The sequence below is a fragment of the Phymastichus coffea genome, unplaced genomic scaffold (assembly GCF_024137745.1).
Source record: "Phymastichus coffea isolate CEN01 unplaced genomic scaffold, Cenicafe_Pcof_1.1 PCOF00001, whole genome shotgun sequence".
NCBI lineage: Eukaryota > Metazoa > Arthropoda > Insecta > Hymenoptera > Eulophidae > Phymastichus > Phymastichus coffea.
Window position 1 is genome coordinate 4,486,377 of NW_026706812.1, and position 22,033 is coordinate 4,508,409.

Consider the following 22,033-nt stretch of genomic DNA (forward strand, 5'->3'; position numbering starts at 1 on the left):
TATTAATTAATGAAGTTAGTTAATACGATAGCGCAAAGTTTATAATAAAATAATTAGAAATGTTTACATATAAAAATAGTTTATCGCTTATAGATGTAATTGCAAAAAAGAATTACTTAAATTAATTAATAATATTTGAATCATAATCAATTTTCGTATTTTTGCAAGCCTTATAATATAAATATTAAATCGGTTAATTAATATTAATAAATTAGATAAATATTGTTATTATATACAAAATTAACGCTTTCGATTCATATACAATTCTTTATTTAAATATATTATTAATTGTTTATTTATTGATAACAGTAATAACTAAGTTGTTATCAATGAAACGAATTCTTACTCATATTTCTCAGATAATCAACTTTAGTTCAGAGGATCCGCTTTATTATAATAATTAACATTTACAAAGTTATAAACAAATTAAGTTTGCACATTAAAATTAAATACTATTGTAACACGTACGTTAATAATTTAAGCCCGAACAACGTTGCGTCACAAATTATTTAAGGGGAAAGGCTCGGAAGGCGCATTCGCTTCGTCGCGAAAATTTAACGAGGGCTATGTCGTCCGGTAATATCGATAATCGCAATTTAATCAATTACAAGAGAGACAGGTTTACACAGAATAAACTCATCAATTCTACTACTTTACTCTTTATTGCTACAATAATATACATTCGGCGTTGACGTGTGCGTCGGCTGAGTCCGAGCTAAGTTCGTTCCGTGCGAATTAACGCACAGGAAACAGAACGTCACCTTACAACGTATCTCACGAATTCCGCGAGGGCGATGCGAATTCACGCATGCAACCACTCGTCCGCGTCCGGCCTATACGATGCTAGGAGAGAGAGAAATCGAGGTGCGCACCGAGAAACGAAAAGGGTACCTGACCTTGAGAGGGAGCGCTGCTGCGGAAGTCCGCGTCCTCTGAGCAAACGATGTTAACTTCGAAAGGCGGGACTCTGGATGCAGCCGGTCTTCCTTCTTACTGATGGTCGTTCAATGGCAAGCAACCACTCGAACACTCACTGAGGCTCGTTCGATGGCAATCAGCTACTCGAATACTCACTGAGGCTAGTCACAAGGCTCGAATAGCTAGCAATTAGTCACTGGTCGAAACCCTACTGATTGCGATCTCGCGCCTTCCGCGATTTCTTACGCGCCCCTCCCTATAGGTACTCAAAAACGGCCGAGCGCCGCCGGCTACGCACACATGTGCGGCTCATGCCGGCGACACTATTTCTCTCTCTCCTCCTCTGCTCCCCGCTCACGCCTATCCCTCCAACGCCAGGCATCTCCGCCGATCAGGAATCAGACCTGTAACAAAGCCACATCGTGCGTCGATACTCGGTTTTACTCAACCAAGACCGATGTGGCAGCGGCTCAGGGGAAGGCACGCGGAAGAGAGAGAGAGGCGAACAGGGCGATCGAATCCAACGATCGATTCGCCCGTCACACTATTTAGCAGTTAAAAGTAATTAAAAATATTATAATCTTAATCTATGTCCTAAAATTTATATAAAAATACTTTGTTTCATTGAAATTACTCTTAATAAGGCATTTTAATTGAACAATAAAAATTATCATATCTATATCTATAAGTAGAGAAACTTCACGCTCCTTATATGGTCATGACATTTGACTCTAGTGCTAATACAATCTGCAACGGTAGTCGATTCGATTAATCGATCCGTTCGCGATTCGGTAGCACTCGCGATGCTAGAGCGAACGATTAATAGAGAGAGGGCGCGCGAGAGTTCAAAGTTTTGAGTTAAGCCTCAGCTGTTACTTGAGAGAGTACCGCCAAATTAGTTTTGCACAGTGTTTCGCCGTTTTGATAATCAAAAATAGTTTCCTGGGTTTTTTGATACGTGCGTGAGTGAGAGTAGAGGCAATCACAGTAGTAAGAGACAAGTAGTAAAGCAGAGCAGTAATTAAAGCAGCTAGCAAAACAACAGCAGCTTCATAGCGGTGAACCGGCGCAGCTTTACTAAGGAGGAAACCGTTGGCAGAAAAGAATTTCTTCAACAATTACTGCTGATCACCGTAATTGCATTGCAGGGTAGATGTACCTCCCTTTTTCTGCGCAACAAAATATTTACGAGAATATTTTGTTTATCGCGACTGTTATTTTTGTATTCGCGCCAAGCGTTAGATTTCGCGGTAGGGTTTTGATTCACTCTTTCTCTCTCTCTTTCCCCCCGTATTATTGTTAATTATTGTAAATCCTATACGCGTGCGTTAGTCTTTGGGCCCGTCAAAGTCTGTAATTTTCTAGTCATAAACGATATTAATTGTATTCGTTGCATTAAATTATTTCGTTTCCTATTAGTTTAACGGATCTATCACCGGTTAAATTTTAAACCGATTTTATCTAGGGGATTAGTTGAAATAAGCATTAGGTCACTCACACCTAAGATCGAGTGTCACAAGTCAGGTGACTTAAGATGAGTTCAACTCGGTTGGAAAGAAGACATCTAAACGAAAGTATCAAACGTAAAGGCGAATACACGTATAATCATACGTGTTAAACGGAGCGCTGGTTAGCTCTGCATCGTAGGAGTTTGTGCTTTAATAAATCCCTTTTGTACTATCTAATCCATCCCGTTACAAATCATATAATATGTGAGGTGGCGCCGTTTAATATACTAATTGATATATGTAGATTCATGAGTCTAGCGGGTTGCAATAATCCAGTCAAACTAAAAGAAGAGCTTATAGATAGGACCGTTACACGATAGATATCAGCGGTGGTCGACAGCCAACGTGGCTTCAGCGGTCAAACCACCCGTTATAAAGTTACTTAAATTATAGTGCAAGTTTATTTTCATTTGTTGAATGATTTAGTTGGTAAAAAAAGAAGAGTCGTCAATTAGTTTAGATAAAAGTTTATTAAACAAGTATGTCTTATATTTTTTGGTTCAATTGCTTTATAGCAAAACATCAAAGTTTAATTAATTTTCAAGAAAAGATACAAATTGAGTAAGCTTAAAAAGTTGGTCTTCAGTTACTTCTTCTTCTGGTGTATTTAAATTAGGTAACTTACAAATTTTATGCGGTTTCACTACGCTTCCTGTTATTGACCATTTTTTTTTTGATGCAATTTGATGTGAATCGTCACAAGTCATGCCTGTCATTTTACATAGAGTACTTATATCAACGGAAGAATAAGCTTCGCCTATAAGTGTAACCGCTCGTTCTTGAACACGTTCTGTAAAAATAAAAAATTTTATAGTGTTTTGTAACTGAAAATCTCTGAAATCTCAAAAAAATAATTATAAACGTACATATTTATCTGTAGAAAATGCACACACACATACACACACACACGCGCGCGTGCGCGCGCACACACGCACACAAAATATATATATATATATATATATATATATATATATATATATATATATATATATATATATATATATATATATATATATATATTATATAGTTGGGAGAATCCGACAGTCTGTCGAATGTCGAAAAATGGAAGGTATATATGAAATGACATGGCTTTTGTCTACCTGACAAAACTTATACCGTAAGAGAATTGCCGAAAAAGACATGCCTGACGGGTATGAAAACACTTCGATGGAGCTAGAAAAATAGCAATAATGTTGACTTTCAGAGATTTATTTATTAGAAATTCAAAATCGTACGTCAAAGAAAAGTCAGTAGCCAATATGACGTACGAGTTTGTAACATTGAAAATGCGGTTTTTTTCTGTAAATACGTCGCTCAAGAGAGTTGAGTTAAGTTGAGTTGAGTTAGCTTTGCAATCACTCATCTATTTAAGTATCCCTACTTGATTAAATAACACGGTTCTAGCGATGTTTCTATTTCTTTAAACAATCATGGAACTTAGTTGTTTTGATGGCCTTCAGCACTCTCTTTACATTATTTGTAACCGTCGCTTTCTCATTGAGCCGCTGTTTTTTGAGTGGATTATTGAGTCTTAGAAACAGCTAAAACTGGCAGGGGGTTATACGGAGATTGCCGAAGCAATTTCATACTCGTTGGTACATTATCGTGATGACGAAACAAAAACTACTTGATCAAAAGTGCGGGCGTTTCTTTCTCACTACTTCTCGTAAACGTTTCAAAATTTGAGCATAATATTCTTTATTCATTGTTTGTGCTGTCGGTGCAATTTTCGTTGTGCACAATACCTTCGCAATCAAAAACAATCAAAATAATCAAAATTGACTCAAGATTGTTCCGAATTTGGCATGTTTTTTTTGGTCTTGCCGTCCAATGTATTTCCACTGTGATGACTATTTTTTTTTCAAGATCATAAGTCCCTTTCCACATGTATGCTTCCGTAAAAAAACAATTGATATCTCCGATTTATTTAAAACGTGGTAGTAATAATCGACTTTGTGTTTCATTAAATACGTGGTTTTTTTCCGAAAAACGTTTTTTAACTAACAAGGAGAGTGCCAACCTTGTGGGTCACGGAATTTAATGAAACTTTACACACACCTTTTTTAGTCGAAAATATTGGACACATGTCTCTCAGTTTTTCTGAATGGGCTTTTCTTTACCAATTATCCATATATATTCATTTTTCCCCGACGTAGCGGATGCTACGTATGTTATTTTTAAGAACTACAAAAAGTTATTTCCAAATATGTGATATATATTTTCGATGTATTTTTTTACGTAGAATACAATGGTGCTGTTGCATTTATCATAAAACTTTTTCTGTCAAGCGCTAAAAGCCAAAAACTGAATTTCTTAGTGGTTTTTAGTGGTTTTTTTGTAGTTTTTTCCTTCTAGCGCTTGACAGAATAGGTTTTATGATAAATCTAATAGCATCATCGTATTCGACATTAAAAAATACATCGACAACATCTATCATAATTTTGGAAATAACTTTTTGTAGACCTTAAAATAATACCCGACGTCCCTTGTCCGTTATCGACGAACATCGAAGACATTGATTTTACGTCAATCTCTCACGATTTTGTTCAAAATTTTGTTCAAAACTTGTAATACGTGTTTTCAATGTTCGCCTCTATCTAACTAAATTAAGAATAGGAAAAAGTATGGAAGCTTTAGTGAGGAAAAAGTTTTCGAAACCGTTAAAATTATCATTAAAATATGTTGTTTACGCTTCTTAATGTAAATTATTCCAATTTATTAAAAATCAGGGTTTCTTCATGTTAGATAAACTAAGAAATAAAACACTGTTTCAATTCAATTATTTACAAATTATGTATATTTCTATTCTGAAAATGGATTATGTACAATATTTGCAGTAGTTTTTACTATCGAAATTAGTATTTGATCGTCAGACCAACTACAATCAGAATCTTTGAAAATCGATTGGTAAAATTGATCGTTCAGCTGTTTAGGTTAGATATCTTAAATCGAAAGTTATTAAGATAATTAAAATTTTGATATTAACAATATATACTACTGTGGGCAAAAAGTAAGGTGAATTTGTTTCTAAAATGAAAAATCTTTATTTATTCTTCTACATCAATGTCATCCCCTTCGAAGTAATCCCCTCCCGATAAAATACACTTATGCCAACGTTTTTTCCAATCCTCGAAACATGCCAAATAGTCCCTTTCCGGTATAGCCATCAGCGTCTTCTTCGATTCAGCTCTTATCTCCTCAATCGACTCGAAACGCGTTCCCCGGAGTGGTCTCTTGAGTTTTGGGAATAGCCAGAAGTCACACGGAGCCAAATCAGGCGAATACGGTGGTTGCGGAACGATATGCGTCGAATTTTTGGCGAAATGGTCACGAAGAACGAGTGCAGTGTGAGATGGTGCATTATCGTGATGCAAAAACCAAGAGTTGTTGGCCCATAATTCTGGTCTTTTTAGACGAATTGCTTCACGCAAACGACGCATAACGCTCAAATAATATTCCTTATTAACAGTTTGGCCGGGTGGAAGGAATTCATAGTGCACCACACCACGAAAATCGAAGAAAACTGTCATCATGACCTTGATTTTTGAACGACTTTGACGTGCTCTTTTCGGTCTGGCCTCGCCTTTAGCACGATATTCGCTTGATTGGTCGGTTGTTTCAGGGTCGTAAGCATAAATCCAAGTCTCATCTCCCGTAATCATGCATTTGAGCTTGTCCTGATAGTCAGAAAGCATTGTTTCACACACATCAACGCGGCGACTTTTTTGCAAGAAATTGAGCGTTTTCGGTACCAAACGAGATTTGACTTTTCGTAGGCCCAAATGGTCTTTCAAAATTGTTTTCACAGATCCTTCTGATATTCCGCTCATATCAGTAAGGTCTCTAACAGTCAACCGACGATTTTCGAGCACTAATTCCTTCACTTTATTGACGTGTTGGTCATCTGTTGACGTCGATGGTCGTCCGGAGCGCTCCCAGTCATCAACACGTTCTCGACCGTCTTTGAAGTCTTTGTACCACTTATAAACATTTTTCTGCGACATGGTAGAATCACCAAAGGCCTTCCGCAACATCCTCAACGTTTCCGCAGCCGAAATTTCATTCCGCAAACAAAATTTGATGGCACTTCTTTGCTCAATTAAATCAGACATTGTAAAAATCGAAACATGCACTCTTGGTCGTTTGGTAAACACAAGCGTAAATATATTACTGATGATGACATTGACATGAAATTTGTCCCAGATGTCATTCGCAGTCCTACCTACTCAAGAAAAAAAGAACTAGCCCGAAATGTTAAGCCCGCGAAGTTTAAATTGAAAATTCACCTTACTTTTTGCCCACAGTAGTATATATATATATATATACAAGGTATCCCATTTTAAAAGAACTACCCCGAAATTTTCTACGGTTGGCATTCTACAAAATAATTGTTAAGACAAAAGTTATTTGGGACAATGAGGGACACGTTTCCCAGAAAACGGATCGGACCTTGAGATTTATTTTAAAGATCATTTGAAGGTCAAAGTCATTTTTTGAATAGAAACCTATAATTTTTATCCCGGATTCGGAAAGAGCGAGAAATTCTACGTTCAGATAAGGTATTATGTGTAAGGTGCGGTTAACCTCACCCCCCCCCCCGTATAAGGTCATGTTAGGGTCATATTTATTATTTTTTTCATCTATGTACAGGTATGATCGAGCAAGGGTAAGATCAATTGTAATAACCCAATAACTTGCTGGTAATATCTTGCCTCGCCAACCCAATAACTAGACGGTAATATCTTGCTGCAGCACGATATCGGCCTTGACTATCAAAATTACGCAGGGAGGCTTCGGTACCTAAACCAAGAGAGAACGAATGAGCAAAGTTTCATCAAAATCCGTGACCCACAAGGTAGGTACTCTTCTTGTAAGTCCGCTATCGCTATACGAACGAAAAACGCTTTTTAGCATTGTATCAGATCCGAAAGTTCACACTTAGTTTTAAATGCCATTTCGGCCCAAATCATTGTATCTGGGCGATTCTTTTTAAATGTATAGAATTTTATCAGAATCCAATTTGTTCTAAGAAATATTGATTTTTTTGAAAAATTTCGTTTTCAAATTTAAAAATCCATTTTCTCGAAAATACTATCTTTAATTTTTTTCAATTCTCACAAGTAACCCTACCCAAGTGTCACTCACCGATTTTAACCAAACTTGGCACATCGTTAGAGCACTAAAAAATATTGAACCCGTGTTTTTTTATTTTGGCCGAATCCACTGTTAAGGGGTAGAAACCACCCCTAATAACCCCTAACCAGGCTAACCCACCTAACTCTGGGTAGAGCGAGTTTGATTAATTATTTTTTCACAAGAAAGTTAACTTCTCAACCCGAATAGGCTAACCCATTTATAACCTGATATAACCGATCCCCACAAATCACTATATCCCTTATAAATCATCCCTATCAACCCCTAAGCAGGCTAACTCACCTAGCCCTGGGTAGAGCGAGTTTCATCAGCTGCTTTTCTGTAAGAAAATTAAGATCATAACTACTGATAGGCCAACACAACCTTAACCTTGATATATCTTATCCTAAAAAACCCGTTAAATCCTCATAAATCACCCCTATCAACCCCTAAGCAGGCTAACCTACCTAGCCCTGGGTAGAGCGAGTTTCATCAGCTGCTTTTCTGTAAAAAAATTAAGATCATAACCACTGATAGGCCAACACAACCTGAACCTTGATGTACCTCATCCGCACAAATCCGCACAATCCTCATAAACCGCCCCTATCAATTTCCAAGTATTAAAATACTTCTATCTTTCAATACATAAAAAATATAAAAAACTTAATTTAAATTAACCTTTAAGGTGTACTATCCTAAAGCTTCAGTTTGGTACACTGTGGATGTATTTACGGTCTCTTACAATTCGTATCTTGATTTAATTTTCTATTTTATTAAATTTAAATATATTTTATATTTTATTAAATATAATATTTTTTAACAAAAGTAAATTTTTCTGGAAATATGACAAACATTTTTTTATTAAAGTATAAATATTATATTTAGAGATTTACAAGATCAAAAGTGAATTTTTCACACATTTTTCAATTTTACATCCGGGTATTTTAGTCCTGTATGTACCTTCAGGGTTAAGTTTACGCGCAATCAGATGATATTAATTGATTCTAAGGAATAATATCAAAACGTCAACCTTAAGCTTCATTTAAAATACCTATACCAACTAAAAACAGAACATAATTTAAATTTATCTACTATCATTTTTTATATCAACTTATAAGAAATAAATTCAAAGATAAACAGAAGAACCGTGTGGAATAAATAATTTGATAACTTACGAGTATTTTTTTCTTTCTTTTTATTCAATAATAATTCAAATAGCCCACCATGATGATGAACCCAAAAAATATTTTGAATTTATTGTATTCTGCATTTAATGACCCAGCATATAATATCCAAAGTCAAATAACAGATGAAGAACGATCTTTTGCTTCGTATTTAACAGACCTAATAAAAGTTTCATCGAATACTAAAATTTTTGTTGAAAATTACGAAACTTTATGTTACTATGATGATAGCGTAGAAGCTAATGCTATAAGCGTGGAAGATGAAGTAGAAGAAGATTTCGATGACTATGAAGAAAAAGAAATTTCTGACCAATCAGAGGATGTCGATTTGGATTATAAACAACGAGCAGTTACTTTTTGGCGTAAAAGTAGTACTAAAAAAAGGAGAAGTTTGGATTCAGTAAAGAAAAATTTTAAGATGGTAAAACATGAGAGAATGCTGTACAGATGGGAAAAAGAAATAGAAGAAGGAGGATCCAGATTAGAAAAGTTACGCAATATTTCAAAATACGTTTTACAGCAATTCAATAATGCTACTGAAAATCGTTTACCTGTTCATGATATCGATTTAAAAAGATGGGGGTTATTGGCAAAAGAAAGTGTACAATTAGCTTCAAAATATTTTAAAGCGTCGCCAAAATGGGTGCATAATTTTAAAGTGAAACATGGAATAGTTTCAAGAAAAATTAATAAGTTTGTTACTACTGCACAGTTGACAAATCAATACGAATTGAAACAAGCAGCTTCTGAATTTGTAGACGAGGTATGGTCAGAAGTGGAAGCAAGAGGTAAAAAAATATTTATAATTCTGACCAATCAGGGTTTAATCTAGAGGTTCACGCTGGCCGTACTTTATCAATCATAGGCACCCAAAAAGTAGAATGTCTAGCACAGTCGATAAATTCTTTAACACATAGTTATACACTTTAGCCAATCGTTTCAGCAGATGGAAAACTACACTCACCTTTGTTAATAGTTTTAAAAGAACCTGATGGTAAATTTGGACCATTGGTACAATCTACTATTTATAAAGCAGATAATATTTATGTTTTACCTTCAAAATCAGGAAAACTAACATCTGATATTGTAACTGAATGGTTTAAAAACGTTTTTTTACTTGCAGCTGATACAGATAGTTTGTTAATTTTAGATTCTTGGACTGGACAAAATGAAAAAGTATTTGAAAAATTGGATACAGGTATGAAAAATATTCAAATTAAAACTATACCTGCTGGAACGACGGGAATGATACAGCCTTTAGATGTCTATGGATTTAGACCTTGGAAAAATTTTGTAAAAAACTTTTCAGATATAGTTATGTTGTACAATTTTAGCATTAACTTACATTTACGTAATAACATTTTAAAATTACAATCTCTTACGCATAACCAGTTTTCTTCACCACGATTTACAAACATGTTCAAATATGGATGGTACAAAAGTGGTTACGTACTTGAAAAACCAAATAGTTGGCAAACCCCTGTTCAGTATTGTTTTCAACATACTGATGTTAAATGCCACTTTTGTATGCTATTTGGGATTGTCACATGTGCATGGTGCACCAAATATCTTTGTATAAACCACTTTTTTGCTCTTGACAATGTCGTGTAACGGGGGGGAATCTTGCAAAAATGGGAAATTTATTTATAAGCAAACTCCCACGATGCAGAGCAAACCGCCGCTCCGTTAATCACGTATGTAAGTACGTGTATTCGCTTTAACGTCAGATGATTTCTCTTTGTTGTCTTCTATCAAACGAAGTTGAACTCACCTTAAGTCACATGTATCGTGACACTCGATGAGTTTGAAGTGTGAGCGACTTTACTCCTTCTCCGCTTAATCCCCTAGGCGTAATAGGATTAACACCTAAGCCTATTTCAATTTCTTAAACTATTAGGAAAATCATATGACGAAATCGGCGAATAAGTTAACAAAGTTTATTCATAAAAAATCTATACAGTCTTTGTCGGGCCGAAAGACTGACGCACGCGAATAGGATTTACAATTAAATAATTTTCCGGTGAGAAAGAGAGAGAGAGAAGATACGAAAATTGGCGCGATCTAACGCTCGGCGCGAATACAAATAATTAACGCTATTACGATCGGACAAAATACCGATTGTATTTTGTGACGCGATAATTAAGGGAGGTGCACCTACCCTGCGGTGCAATTACGGTGATCAGCCGTAATTGTTGATGTCAGCAAATATCAACTGCCTCTGTCCTTTGAATAATTGACTGCGCTGCCTTACTCTGCTTATCAGTTGCAAACTGCTTCCAAAGCCCCGTACTTGCTGTAATATCGCTATCACACTCACGCACGAAATTGTCACAGGAAAACTATTATTCGGCGAGAAAAAACAGTGCAAATAAAATTTGGCGATATCTACACGTATCAACAGCTGAGGCGTAACTGCTAATTTAAAAGATCGCGCGCCCCCTCTCTCTCTATACTTAGAATTAACGCGCGAAATTCAGAATCGCGAACGGTGCGATTAATTGAATCGACTACCGTTGCAGCTCCCTCCAAGTCCTGACTACCCGGGCAGGACGAATACCCGCGATTCGCTGCCATCAGGAACCTGAAAGTAATAAAGAAGGAAAGGAAACAAAATAAACACTCCCTTCTTTATTTCGGCTAATTTATTTGCCCTCCAGGGCCTACATCATTGTTTGGCTACACCTGGCGCGCGATGTTTCGGGTAGCGCCAGTGTGTAGCCTTCTTCGGGCACCGCTGGGAGTTGGTCACCCCAGGCTCTCCACAGATGTAGCAGCCCCTTAGCTGCGACCGAGATTGAGCAGCCTCCCGTCCTCGTGATGGCTGCTCAGCAGCCAGAGGGGACTGCTGGGCACTGACTCCCTGTGAGGCGACGATGGTTACGCCTCCCACCGTGGCGGTCGCACGTCCATCCTGCGACCTAACCACGATGGTGGTATCAGGAGCCATGCGCCCGTCCACATGGATCGTGAGCGTCGGTCCAGCGCCAGTAGCTCCCGGGGCTCTCTTCTCTTGAGCCGGCGCCGGGAGCGCTGCGGAGGACTCTTCTCCGTTATCCACCCGCAGCAGGGCCTCTCCATAGGCCCTCTGACGCTGAGCCATCCCTGCCCACTCCCCGAGCAACTCTTCTGCGCCCTGGCGGCTCAAAAAGCGTCTCAGGTGCTCCTGCACCTGAGACTGGAGTTCTTGAGCGAACCGCCAGGCACTCCCCACCTCGTTGATCCCCAAACGCACGTGTCTGTAGTCGAGGAGGAGAGTAGGCTGCTCAGGGATCCGGGGATGATTGCAGATCCAGTGCGAGGCCCCACAGGTTTCCCTGGGTCCTGGGCATTGGCTCGCACTGTCTGACGTAAGGGTTACGCCGGACTTGAGGGTCTGCACCCCCTGGTCCATTGTAGACTTGGGACGTTCGACACTGTCCTGGTCCTCGGTCTGTGTCGAAGCGTCCCGAGAAGCCTTCTTCGGGGCGACCCACGACGAATCCCGGAGAACCTCTGCCACCGAGGCATTACGCCGATCCCTTCGGGTGGTCCCTTCCAACTGGACCCTGGCGAAGCTCCGCAGATCTTCAATTAGCCGCGTCGCATCAGAGCCCAGTTGCAGATCTAACAGCATCTGCGTGACCACCTCGAAGGTCTCCTCTTCGACGACGATTCTTCGGTCCATCTGAAACATCCAAAAAACAACAAATTTCGGATGAATCTCCCTGCGCGAAGAAACAATCCTAATAATAGCCGCATCCCACCGAGTTATACGCTCCCTCGCAATTCTTTGTGGGAACGTCCTGGCCCTCGTCGGTTACCGCTCGGTTTTATCGGCCCAACCGTCCTTTGTACGACGGGCACAGTCCTTCGAGGCCTACCTCTCCCTCTATTCACCTTCACGGGAGAGTTGTTGCCCCTCGCTGGACCGGTGACCGTCTCTGGAACCTTTCGAGGTCGACCTCGACCTCTCTTAGTTGGGGCAGATACCGGTAACTCCGACGTCTCGGTGGGAACTTTATCTACGACCGTGGGGGCTGCTAACTGGACCCGCTCGCTATCTGATAAATCCCCTCCCGGATTTTCGCGCGCATTCGCGGAATCGTTCGCATCCTCCGACGGCAGTTCTTCTGGCGGCTCGCGAGGTTCGATGACCTCCTCGCTTTCCTCATCCTCACCCGGTCCGTAATATGGTTTAAGGTCTTTGGCATGGAAGAGCTCAGACAGGATCTCCAGCTGATTGCCTAGCCTGTACGTGTTGGAACCACAAACCTCTTCAATCACGTACGGACCGGCATATTTCGGCGCTAATTTAGCTGAAATACCTTGAGCAGCTGAAGATAGAATCCTGTTCCTCTTCCAAACCCAATCTCCGACCTTAAACTCGGGTTGCCGTCTCTTCCGGTCATAATAAGCCGCCTGACGCGCAGCTTCCTCCTTTGACTTGGAGTTAGCCCTCTCCCATAAATTAGGAAGCTTCCCCATATGTTCGACCCAATCTTCTACAGCTTGACCCTCCGAACATTCAAGGGCTTGCTGATCTTGGGCTCTTCTGAACGTCAAAGGGGGTACTGGCTGACGCCCAAACATGAGCATCGCAGGACTATATCCGGTGGCGCTATGAGTTGCCGAGTTCAACGCGAAGTTGAACTCTGACAGGTGTTCATCCCAGCTCTTGTGATCACGGCTTACATAAGACGTGATCATGGTTTTGAGTGTCCTGTTTACTCGCTCTGTGGGATTCGCTTGGGGATGATACACGGGAGTTAAGGCGCGCTGGATGCCGTTCATCTGGAGGTATGAATCAAGCTCCTGATTCTTAAACTCGGTTCCATTATCCGATAAGAATACTTCTGGCGCGCCAAACCTAGTGACAATCCTCTCGTGTAATTCCCTTGCGATTGTCTTACCATTGGCTTTGCGTATTGCAATGCACTCTACCCAGCGAGTAAACAAGTCTACAAAGACTAGGATATACTCAAAACCTCGAGAGCTTTTGGGAAATGGACCAGTGATATCACCGGCCACCACCTGCCAGGGTCGTGACACTTGTCTACGACCCATCAGTCCGCAAGGTGCTCTTTGTTCCACCTTGCACTGCTGACATACCGGGCAACTCTTTACGTACTCCCTGACCTGATCATACATTTTAGACCAGTAGTACAAGCGCCTAGCCCTGGAGAACGTACGCTCTCGTCCTTGATGTCCTGCTGTAGGAGCATCATGGACTTCCTGGAGCACCTGGTACCTTTACTCCCTAGGTACCGCAAGCTTCCACGCTTCATCGTTGTCGATGGACCCTTCACCATCCTCATCAGGCTGATAATGATACAGTCTCCCTCCCACCACCTTCCAAGTGGGGTAAGAGTGTGGATCCTGGCATACTTCCTGGTATTGTTGCAAATACCAGGCGTCAGTGGTCTCCGGCCGACTATTTATAGCAGTCACTTCAATCCCCTCCTCCTCATAGGCCCTAGATAAAGCGTCTGGCACCACATTGAGATCCCCCCTTCGATATTCGATATCGAAGACATTACCTTGCAATGCTAGCGCCCATCGCGCTAATCTTCCAGTGGGATTTCTCATATTGTGGAGCCATTTCAGGCAACTATGATCGGTGACGACCCTGAAGTGATGCCCTTCAATATACGGCCGGAACTTTCCAATGGCCCATACTACTGCCAAGCACTCTTTCTCGGAGACCGTATAATTTCTCTCAGCACTGTTGAGTGATCGGCTGGCGTATTCTATTACGTGCTCCACTCCATCGACATCCTGTGCGAGAACCGCCCCGATCCCACTATCACTGGCATCAGTTTGCAATACAAACTTACCGTTCGGATCGGGTGATTGCAGTATTGGGGCGGAAGTCATCGCCTCCTGCAATCTCGTGAAAGCTCGCTCTTGCTCTTCCTCCCAAGAGAAACGTACATTCTTCTTTATCAGGCAGTTTATAGGTTCAGCGATCATGGCAAAGTCGGGTATAAAACGTCTATACCACGAGGTCATTTCCATGAATCGCTTCACCTGTTTGACAGTCCGGGGTGTTGGATATTCTAATATCGGGCGTATTTTCTCGGGATCTGGTCTTACTCCGTCCTGGTTCACAAGAACTCCCAAGTACCTGACTTCCGTCTTACAGAAGTGACTTTTGGCTTTGTTGATGGTTAGGCCCGCACCTAGAATTCTTTTCAATACCATTTCTAGGTGCCGCTTATGCTCCTCAAAGGACGATGAAACCACAATTACGTCGTCAAGGTAAGCAAAAGCGAATGGATCCATATCCGGGCCTATCACCTTGTCCATCAACCTCTGGAAGGTCGCTCCTGCGTATGACAGTCCGAAGGGCATTCTCTTAAATTGAAAGTGCCCTAATCCAGGAACTGTAAACGCTGATATTGGACGCGATCCTTCCTTTAAGGGAATTTGATGGTACGCACTGCTCAAGTCCAAAGTAGATATGAACTTTGCATCCCTTATCCGTCTTAGGATGTCGTTCATATATGGTAAAGGATAGGCATCAGGTTTGGTAATTGCATTTACCTTTTGATAATTCACGCAAAACCTATATTTTCCATCAGCCTTCCTTACCATTACTATCGGACTTGACCATCCGCTGGTCGCTGGTTCTATAACATCTTTTTCCAGCATATCTTTGACCAACGTGTGCATTTCCTCTCGCACTCTATCTGAGACTGGGTAGTACTTCTGTTTGATGGGTCGAGCATTTCCAACATCTATTTCATGCTCAACCCCCACGGCACAACCTAAAGTCTGACCTCCGTCAGGAATCAATCTTCCGACGAGGTCTTCAATTTCTTCAAGCTGTGACTCCGTGGCTTCCCATAGTCCTACCGGTGCGAGAAATGCCGTACCATCAATTCCAGCCACTTCCATTGGTACTTTCACTTGGGCGTCCTTAAGCCATAATTCATCCTCATCGGGATCCAAAACTGCGCGGAACTCCCTTATAAAGTTCGCGCCTACATAGCAGTCATCTGTGAGCAGCGGCGTAATGGCGACTCTGATTGCCTTCGTGATTCTCCCTACTTTAAAAGGGAACATCACGTGACCAATTATAGGGCACGGGCGTCCATCAGCAAGCCTTGCATCGCCCGCCCTGGTCACATTCAACCCGAGTCCCATCTCCGATGCTAATCTCAGCCCTAATTGACCCATGACCGTGGATGAGGCGCCGGTATCATAGAGTGCTCTAATTTTAAAGTCACCTATGTCTACCCGCAACCACCACCTGTCTCATCCTCTGGGTCATATCCACGAGTTGCATCTTTGCCTCCCTTCGTCGTGTTTTTCAGCAGTTTTTTTCCTTCCGCTGCTGCGACGACGATAGACTTGCTTTTACTTGTGGATTTCTTCGGCAGAGGAGCTTTTTGTGTGGAGAGGCCTTCCCCGGAATCTTCCCCCTCCTCCACAACCTGTATATGGCCATCTGGTCCTTCCAGAATGACCACTGCTCTATTCTGCCGAGGGCTGGCATCGGGTTCGATCGCCTTCTGCTCTAACGTACTGCTAGGTCCTGGACTCTCTTGATGCCCTTCCAGGACCTGTTTGGATCCCTGGGTCGCCGACAATTTGCTGTTTCCCATCGGCGACCCGCGGCGAGAGGTCGAATCTAGTGGAGGCGCGAAGATGACCTCTTCTCTTCGCTCTCCTTGCCGTTTCCCTTGTTGCAATCTGGGCAGAACTTGCGACTGAATCCCAGCTTGCCACAAGCGGAACACTGGAGAGGCTTGGTGAAGTCTATCTTCCGCCTCTGCCCATCTCGCCGCTCGCCAGGAGACCTGGGAGAAGGGGAATTTTTCCTTCCTCCACGCCATCGGCTCTTACGCTGTTCTGGAGGGCTGCCTTGCTTGTCAGTGGCCAGCTTGCGTAACATCCGCTCGATGCCCTCCAGACGTTCTTCCATCTTCTTATCAGAAGTGGGAGCTTGCGTAGCCGATACCGACGCTTGTTCGGTAGGCCTCCTGGCAGGGTTCTCCACTCCCTGTCCGCGCTGCGGATCTCCCTCCTTCTTCGCACGCTCTTTCCCTTCGCTGGCCATTGCAGCGGTTTGGGATTTACTACCAGCCGTTCTTTTGCTCGGCTGGTAGGCGTGCTGAGGGAAGATCGTCGAATTGGGGTCAGCGAATACACGTGGACGACGACCGTAAGATAAGGTGTTCTGTACTTCGGTCGCCCTCCTGTTGAATTCGCGTATCGACTTCATCTCGCTCCGACGCAGCTGAATTTGGATGTTTGGAAGGAGGTTTGCATGGAGTAAGTCTAATAACCTCTCCAAGGGCATGGGTGGTTCTAGTCTATTGACAAGAGCCACCAGGTTGGACACGTAGTCTCGCACTAGTTCGTCCTCGCCCTGGAACCGGTTCTGAGCTCCCTGCAATAGCCTTTGTTGCTGTTGCGTACTTGTGCCGAACCAGTCCCGGGCGTCCGCGACGAACTCTGTATAACTGAGCCACTGGTACTTGTTATTATCGTACCAGGTCCTCGCGTTACCTTCGAGGATCTCTGATACGGAACAAAGTACTTCGTCATCAGTTAGCCCTGCACCTACGCGCAGATCTTCCAACCTTGACAGAAACGTATCTACGCTCTGTGCCCTACTGCCCGCAAACCTCAATTTCCATCCGCGGACAATTTTCCCAACATCTCGGGTTGTGGAGAGCCCTGAGGATATTTGATGTCCGGTGCCAGCTGATCCGCTTCGACTCCTCTGTCGAACAGGTTCGGATCTCCCATAATCTTCCGGATCCTCTTCCTGTCCTCTTCTTTGGAAGACTTCCGGTGGGGTGACTTGCCTCCTTCTGGGTTGTGGTCTTGGAGGAGCCGGTGTGCTTCCCGGGATCCCAGAGTCGTAGTGACAGGTGTATGTGTCCTGAAAGTCCACATTACGTGCGGAACGTGGTTGAACCGAGTCGCGCAGAGAAGAACGACTTGCATTGGCCATATCATGCATTGTCTCTTCCAGCTCTCGTATTCGCAGACGCATATCCTGCGCCTCGCGCTCCGCACACACCTGTATTCCCTGCAGAGTCTGTAGGGTTTCCAGGATTCGACCTACCAGTTTGTGGTTACGGTCGACTCCTTCCTTCAGGTACTCTATTTCTCGGAAGGCTTCTCTCAAGGACAATTCTTCCTGAGGCTCCTTCCGGGTGCAGGTTTCCTGCGACCTGAGATCCGGATTGCTCCGCCTCCTTTCTCCCTCCTTCTGTTCTTGCGTGTGGAGGGCCTTTTGGACGAGTTCATCCTCTTCATGGCGGCTGGCTTCACCTTCAGAGTCCTCATCTGGGCAGGTGAATGTTCTTGACATATCAGTCAATGCTATTCCCTCCCCATTGATGATTCTGAGGGGATGGTCGCTGTTATCATCCGCGTTGGAGTTTTCCAACTCGTCACAGACTGTGTCAAGCCACGCTTGTCGGGATCGCCTCCTGCGTCCCGCCACCTCTTTGCTGTGCGTGGTCTCTTGAAAATCTGTGGCGGTGTACTCACCCAGCAACCATCTCCCAAGCCTAGCCGCCTGTTGGATGACACTTCCATCCTTGCGCAGTTCCAAATCCGCTAAATAGTGTTCGCGCTGTGCGGAGGTCAGCTCTAATGCCCAATTGTCGATTTGAGCTGACAACAGAGCCATCTTGCCTCCGCATGGGTGTAGGATGCGGTTGAGGTTTAAAATTTCGACCTAATCGACCACTACCGCTTCCTATCACCCAAGGTATGAGCGGGGTATACACTATTTAGTGTAACTACCCTTATTGCCTCCTTTTATAAGGCTCAAATTCGCGAGATTATGAGCGCGTGCAGTTCCGCAAACTTTCTATAAATATTATAAAAATATCCTACCTAAGGTCGGAGCCTGCTGTTTGCTTGCTCCGCCTGGCTAATAATTGAACTGCACGCTTGGGTCGCGCTCTCTGCCTTTATCGTCGATCAGGTGCTACCAACCCCCCTTTATCCACCAAACTGTGGCTGAAATGGGTTAATACCTGATTATCCCGTACGACCTGAAATCACTTCGACCTATCAATAATTATCGCTTTCGGCCCTTATTACAATATTCTTAACAATTTTTAGCTAAAGGTTCGAAGTGGTTTCGTTTTTTCCCCAGCAGAGGGCGTACCGCTCACGATCTTGCTCTACCACCCGCTCAAACCTCCCTAAGCGCTCGCGCAATCGTCTCTCTCTCTCGTGCGTCGATTACCTTCGACGCACAATCCTATTCGCACGACACGGGTCTTAATACCAGTTGGGCGCCATGTAACGGGGGGGAATCTTGCAAAAATGGGAAATTTATTTATAAGCAAACTCCCACGATGCAGAGCAAACCGCCGCTCCGTTAATCACGTATGTAAGTACGTGTATTCGCTTTAACGTCAGATGATTTCTCTTTGTTGTCTTCTATCAAACGGAGTTGAACTCACCTTAAGTCACATGTATCGTGACACTCGATGAGTTTGAAGTGTGAGCGACTTTACTCCTTCTCCGCTTAATCCCCTAGGCGTAATAGGATTAACAATTAAATAATTTTCCGGTGAGAAAGAGAGAGAGAGAAGATACGAAAATTGGCGCGATCTAACGCTCGGCGCGAATACAAATAATTAACGCTATTACGATCGGACAAAATACCGATTGTATTTTGTGACGCGATAATTAAGGGAGGTGCACCTACCCTGCGGTGCAATTACGGTGATCAGCCGTAATTGTTGATGTCAGCAAATATCAACTGCCTCTGTCCTTTGAATAATTGACTGCGCTGCCTCACTCTGCTTATCAGTTGCAAACTGCTTCCAAAGCCCCGTACTTGCTGTAATATCGCTATCACACTCACGCACGAAATTGTCACAGGAAAACTATTATTCGGCGAGAAAAAACAGTGCAAATAAAATTTGGCGATATCTACACGTATCAACAGCTGAGGCGTAACTGCTAATTTAAAAGATCGCGCGCCCCCTCTCTCTCTATACTTAGAACTAACGCGCGAAATTCAGAATCGCGAACGGTGCGATTAATTGAATCGACTACCGTTGCAGTCGATAAACCACACTATTGTAAGCAATACGTTAATTCCACATAAATATTAAAATAATAATAGTAATTTCATTATGAATATTTTATATTTTAAATAATAGTACATTTTTTATTGTTTCGTGTTACTTTTGTCTTCACTAATTTTGTGATATTTAAACGAACTCCACTTACTATAAAAAATCTTTTAAAATTCCAAACGGCCCTTTTCATGGCCAAATGATGTGCAAAATCCGATCGATAATCTCCACGAGGTGCACATTAGGTCACGCTAATATCGATGGTTCTTCAAAAAGTAATTTCAAATCACAGTTACTGTTATTCTCAAAATATTTGAGGTCAAAAGATTTTTTTCAACTTTTTCAACCTTAAAAAAAATACAAAGATAATACAAGAAAAGTATAGTCGTTGTTACAAAAAAAAGCTTGCGAATGAACATTTTATTTGAAGAAGCTTACTTCCAACGAGTTGGCTGCGGTTTTATTTATTTCTATGAAATTTACAGGTTTTAACTCATTTTATATACAAAAGTTTTATTACAAAGTAAAATTTTGTTGACCTTTCTCTGGTTATGATCTTTATTTTCCTATAGAAAAGCAGCTGATGAAACTCGCTCTACCCAAGGCTAGGTGCGTTAGCCTGCTTAGGGGTTGATAGGGATGGTGTATAAGGGATATAGTGATTTGTGGGGATCGGTTATATCAGGTTATAAATGGGTTAGCCTATCCGGGTTGAGAAGTTAACTTTCTTGTGAAAAAATAATTAATCAAACTCGCTCTACCCAGAGTTAGGTGGGTTAGCCTGGTTAGGGGTTATTAGGGATGGTTTCTACCCCTTAACAGTGGATTCGGCCAAAATAAAAAAACACGGGTTCAATATTTTTTAGTGCTCTAACGATGTGCCAAGTTTGGTTAAAATCGGTGAGTGTCACTTGGGTAGGGTTACTTGTCAGTATGTTTTTGTACACTTTATAGGCTATTTTAATTTATTAATATAATTTTATTATCTTTATTTTAATTGCCATAGTAGGGGTCGATCGAATAAAATTCGGGCCCAAGCAGCCTTGAGGGATGAAGACGCCTTAATCACTCAGAGTTGTCCCACTTTATTCAATCCACGCGGACGGTCTTCCGAGTATGTCGTTATTTATGGCATTACGAGGTGTGTTCAAAAAGTAACGAGAATTTTTTAATTTCGCGGGTTTGGAGAGTCCGCTTGTATAAAATTTTTTTATTATGTTGGTACACATGCCCCTGAAGTACGATAAAATTTTCAGCAATATTCATTGCTTACTTTTTAAGTGGCAGCCGCTAACGTTAGACGTGTTTTTCGAGCTCGGCGATTTTCGTTTGTGAAAAAAAATGGATCAAAGAATTTGTATTAAATTTTGCGTAAAAAATGAAATAAAGTGTAGTAAAGTTTGTCAAATGTTAACAAAGGCATATAGTGAGTCTGCTATGAGTAAAGCAAGGATTTATGAGTGGTATAAGCGTTTCCAAGATGGCCACGAAAACGTTGAAGATGACGAACGACCCGGACGCCCAAGCACATCAACAACCGATGAAAACGTGAAAAAAGTGAAAGAAATGGTTATGAACGATCGCCGAATCACAATCAGAGAAGTCGCTGATGATGTTGGCATATCAGTTGGCTCATGCCATCAAATTTTTTCGAATATTTTGGGTATGAAACGTGTGGCAGCAAAATTCGTTCCAAAACTGATGAATTTCGAACAAAAACAGCGGCGAATGGAAGTTGCTCAGGAGTCGCTAAATGAAGTCAATAACGATGCAGAACTACTAAAACGTGTTATAACAGGTGACGAAACATGGGTTTACGGATATGATGTCGAAACTAAGGCTCAATCGTCCCAGTGGAGGCATTCTGGATCGCCAAGACCGAAAAAGGCTCGACAAGTACGGTCGAATGTGAAGGTTATGCTCACTGTGTTCTTCGATTTTAATGGCATAGTGCATTATGAATTCTTGCCACAAGGTCAAACAATCAATAAGCAGTACTACCTACAAGTTCAACATCGTTTGCGTGAAGCAATCCGAAAAAAACGCCCGGATTTGTGGCAAAACAATTCATGGCTTTTGCACCACGATAATGCGCCTGCTCACACTTCATTGCTTGTTCGTGAATTTTTGGCCAAAAACGAAACTGTAACGATGCCTCAGCCTCCATATTCGCCAGATATGGCTCCATGTGACTTTTTTCTATTTCCAAAAATAAAGAGAACATTAAAAGGCCGTCGTTTTACAAGCA

At 42.0% G+C, this 22,033-nt stretch overlaps 1 protein-coding gene across 1 annotated transcript in view; it reads right to left on the minus strand.

The window, feature by feature from the left end:
- Positions 1-2,886: 2,886 nt before the first annotated feature.
- LOC131675320 (COP9 signalosome complex subunit 8) overlaps positions 2,887-22,033 on the minus strand; it is a 277,597-nt gene continuing 258,450 nt past the window's right edge. The window contains exon 4 of the mRNA XM_058954258.1: positions 2,887-3,216. Within this exon, the coding sequence (XP_058810241.1) occupies positions 2,960-3,216 (257 nt within the window). The 3' untranslated portion in view covers positions 2,887-2,959. The remainder of the gene's footprint in view (positions 3,217-22,033) is intronic.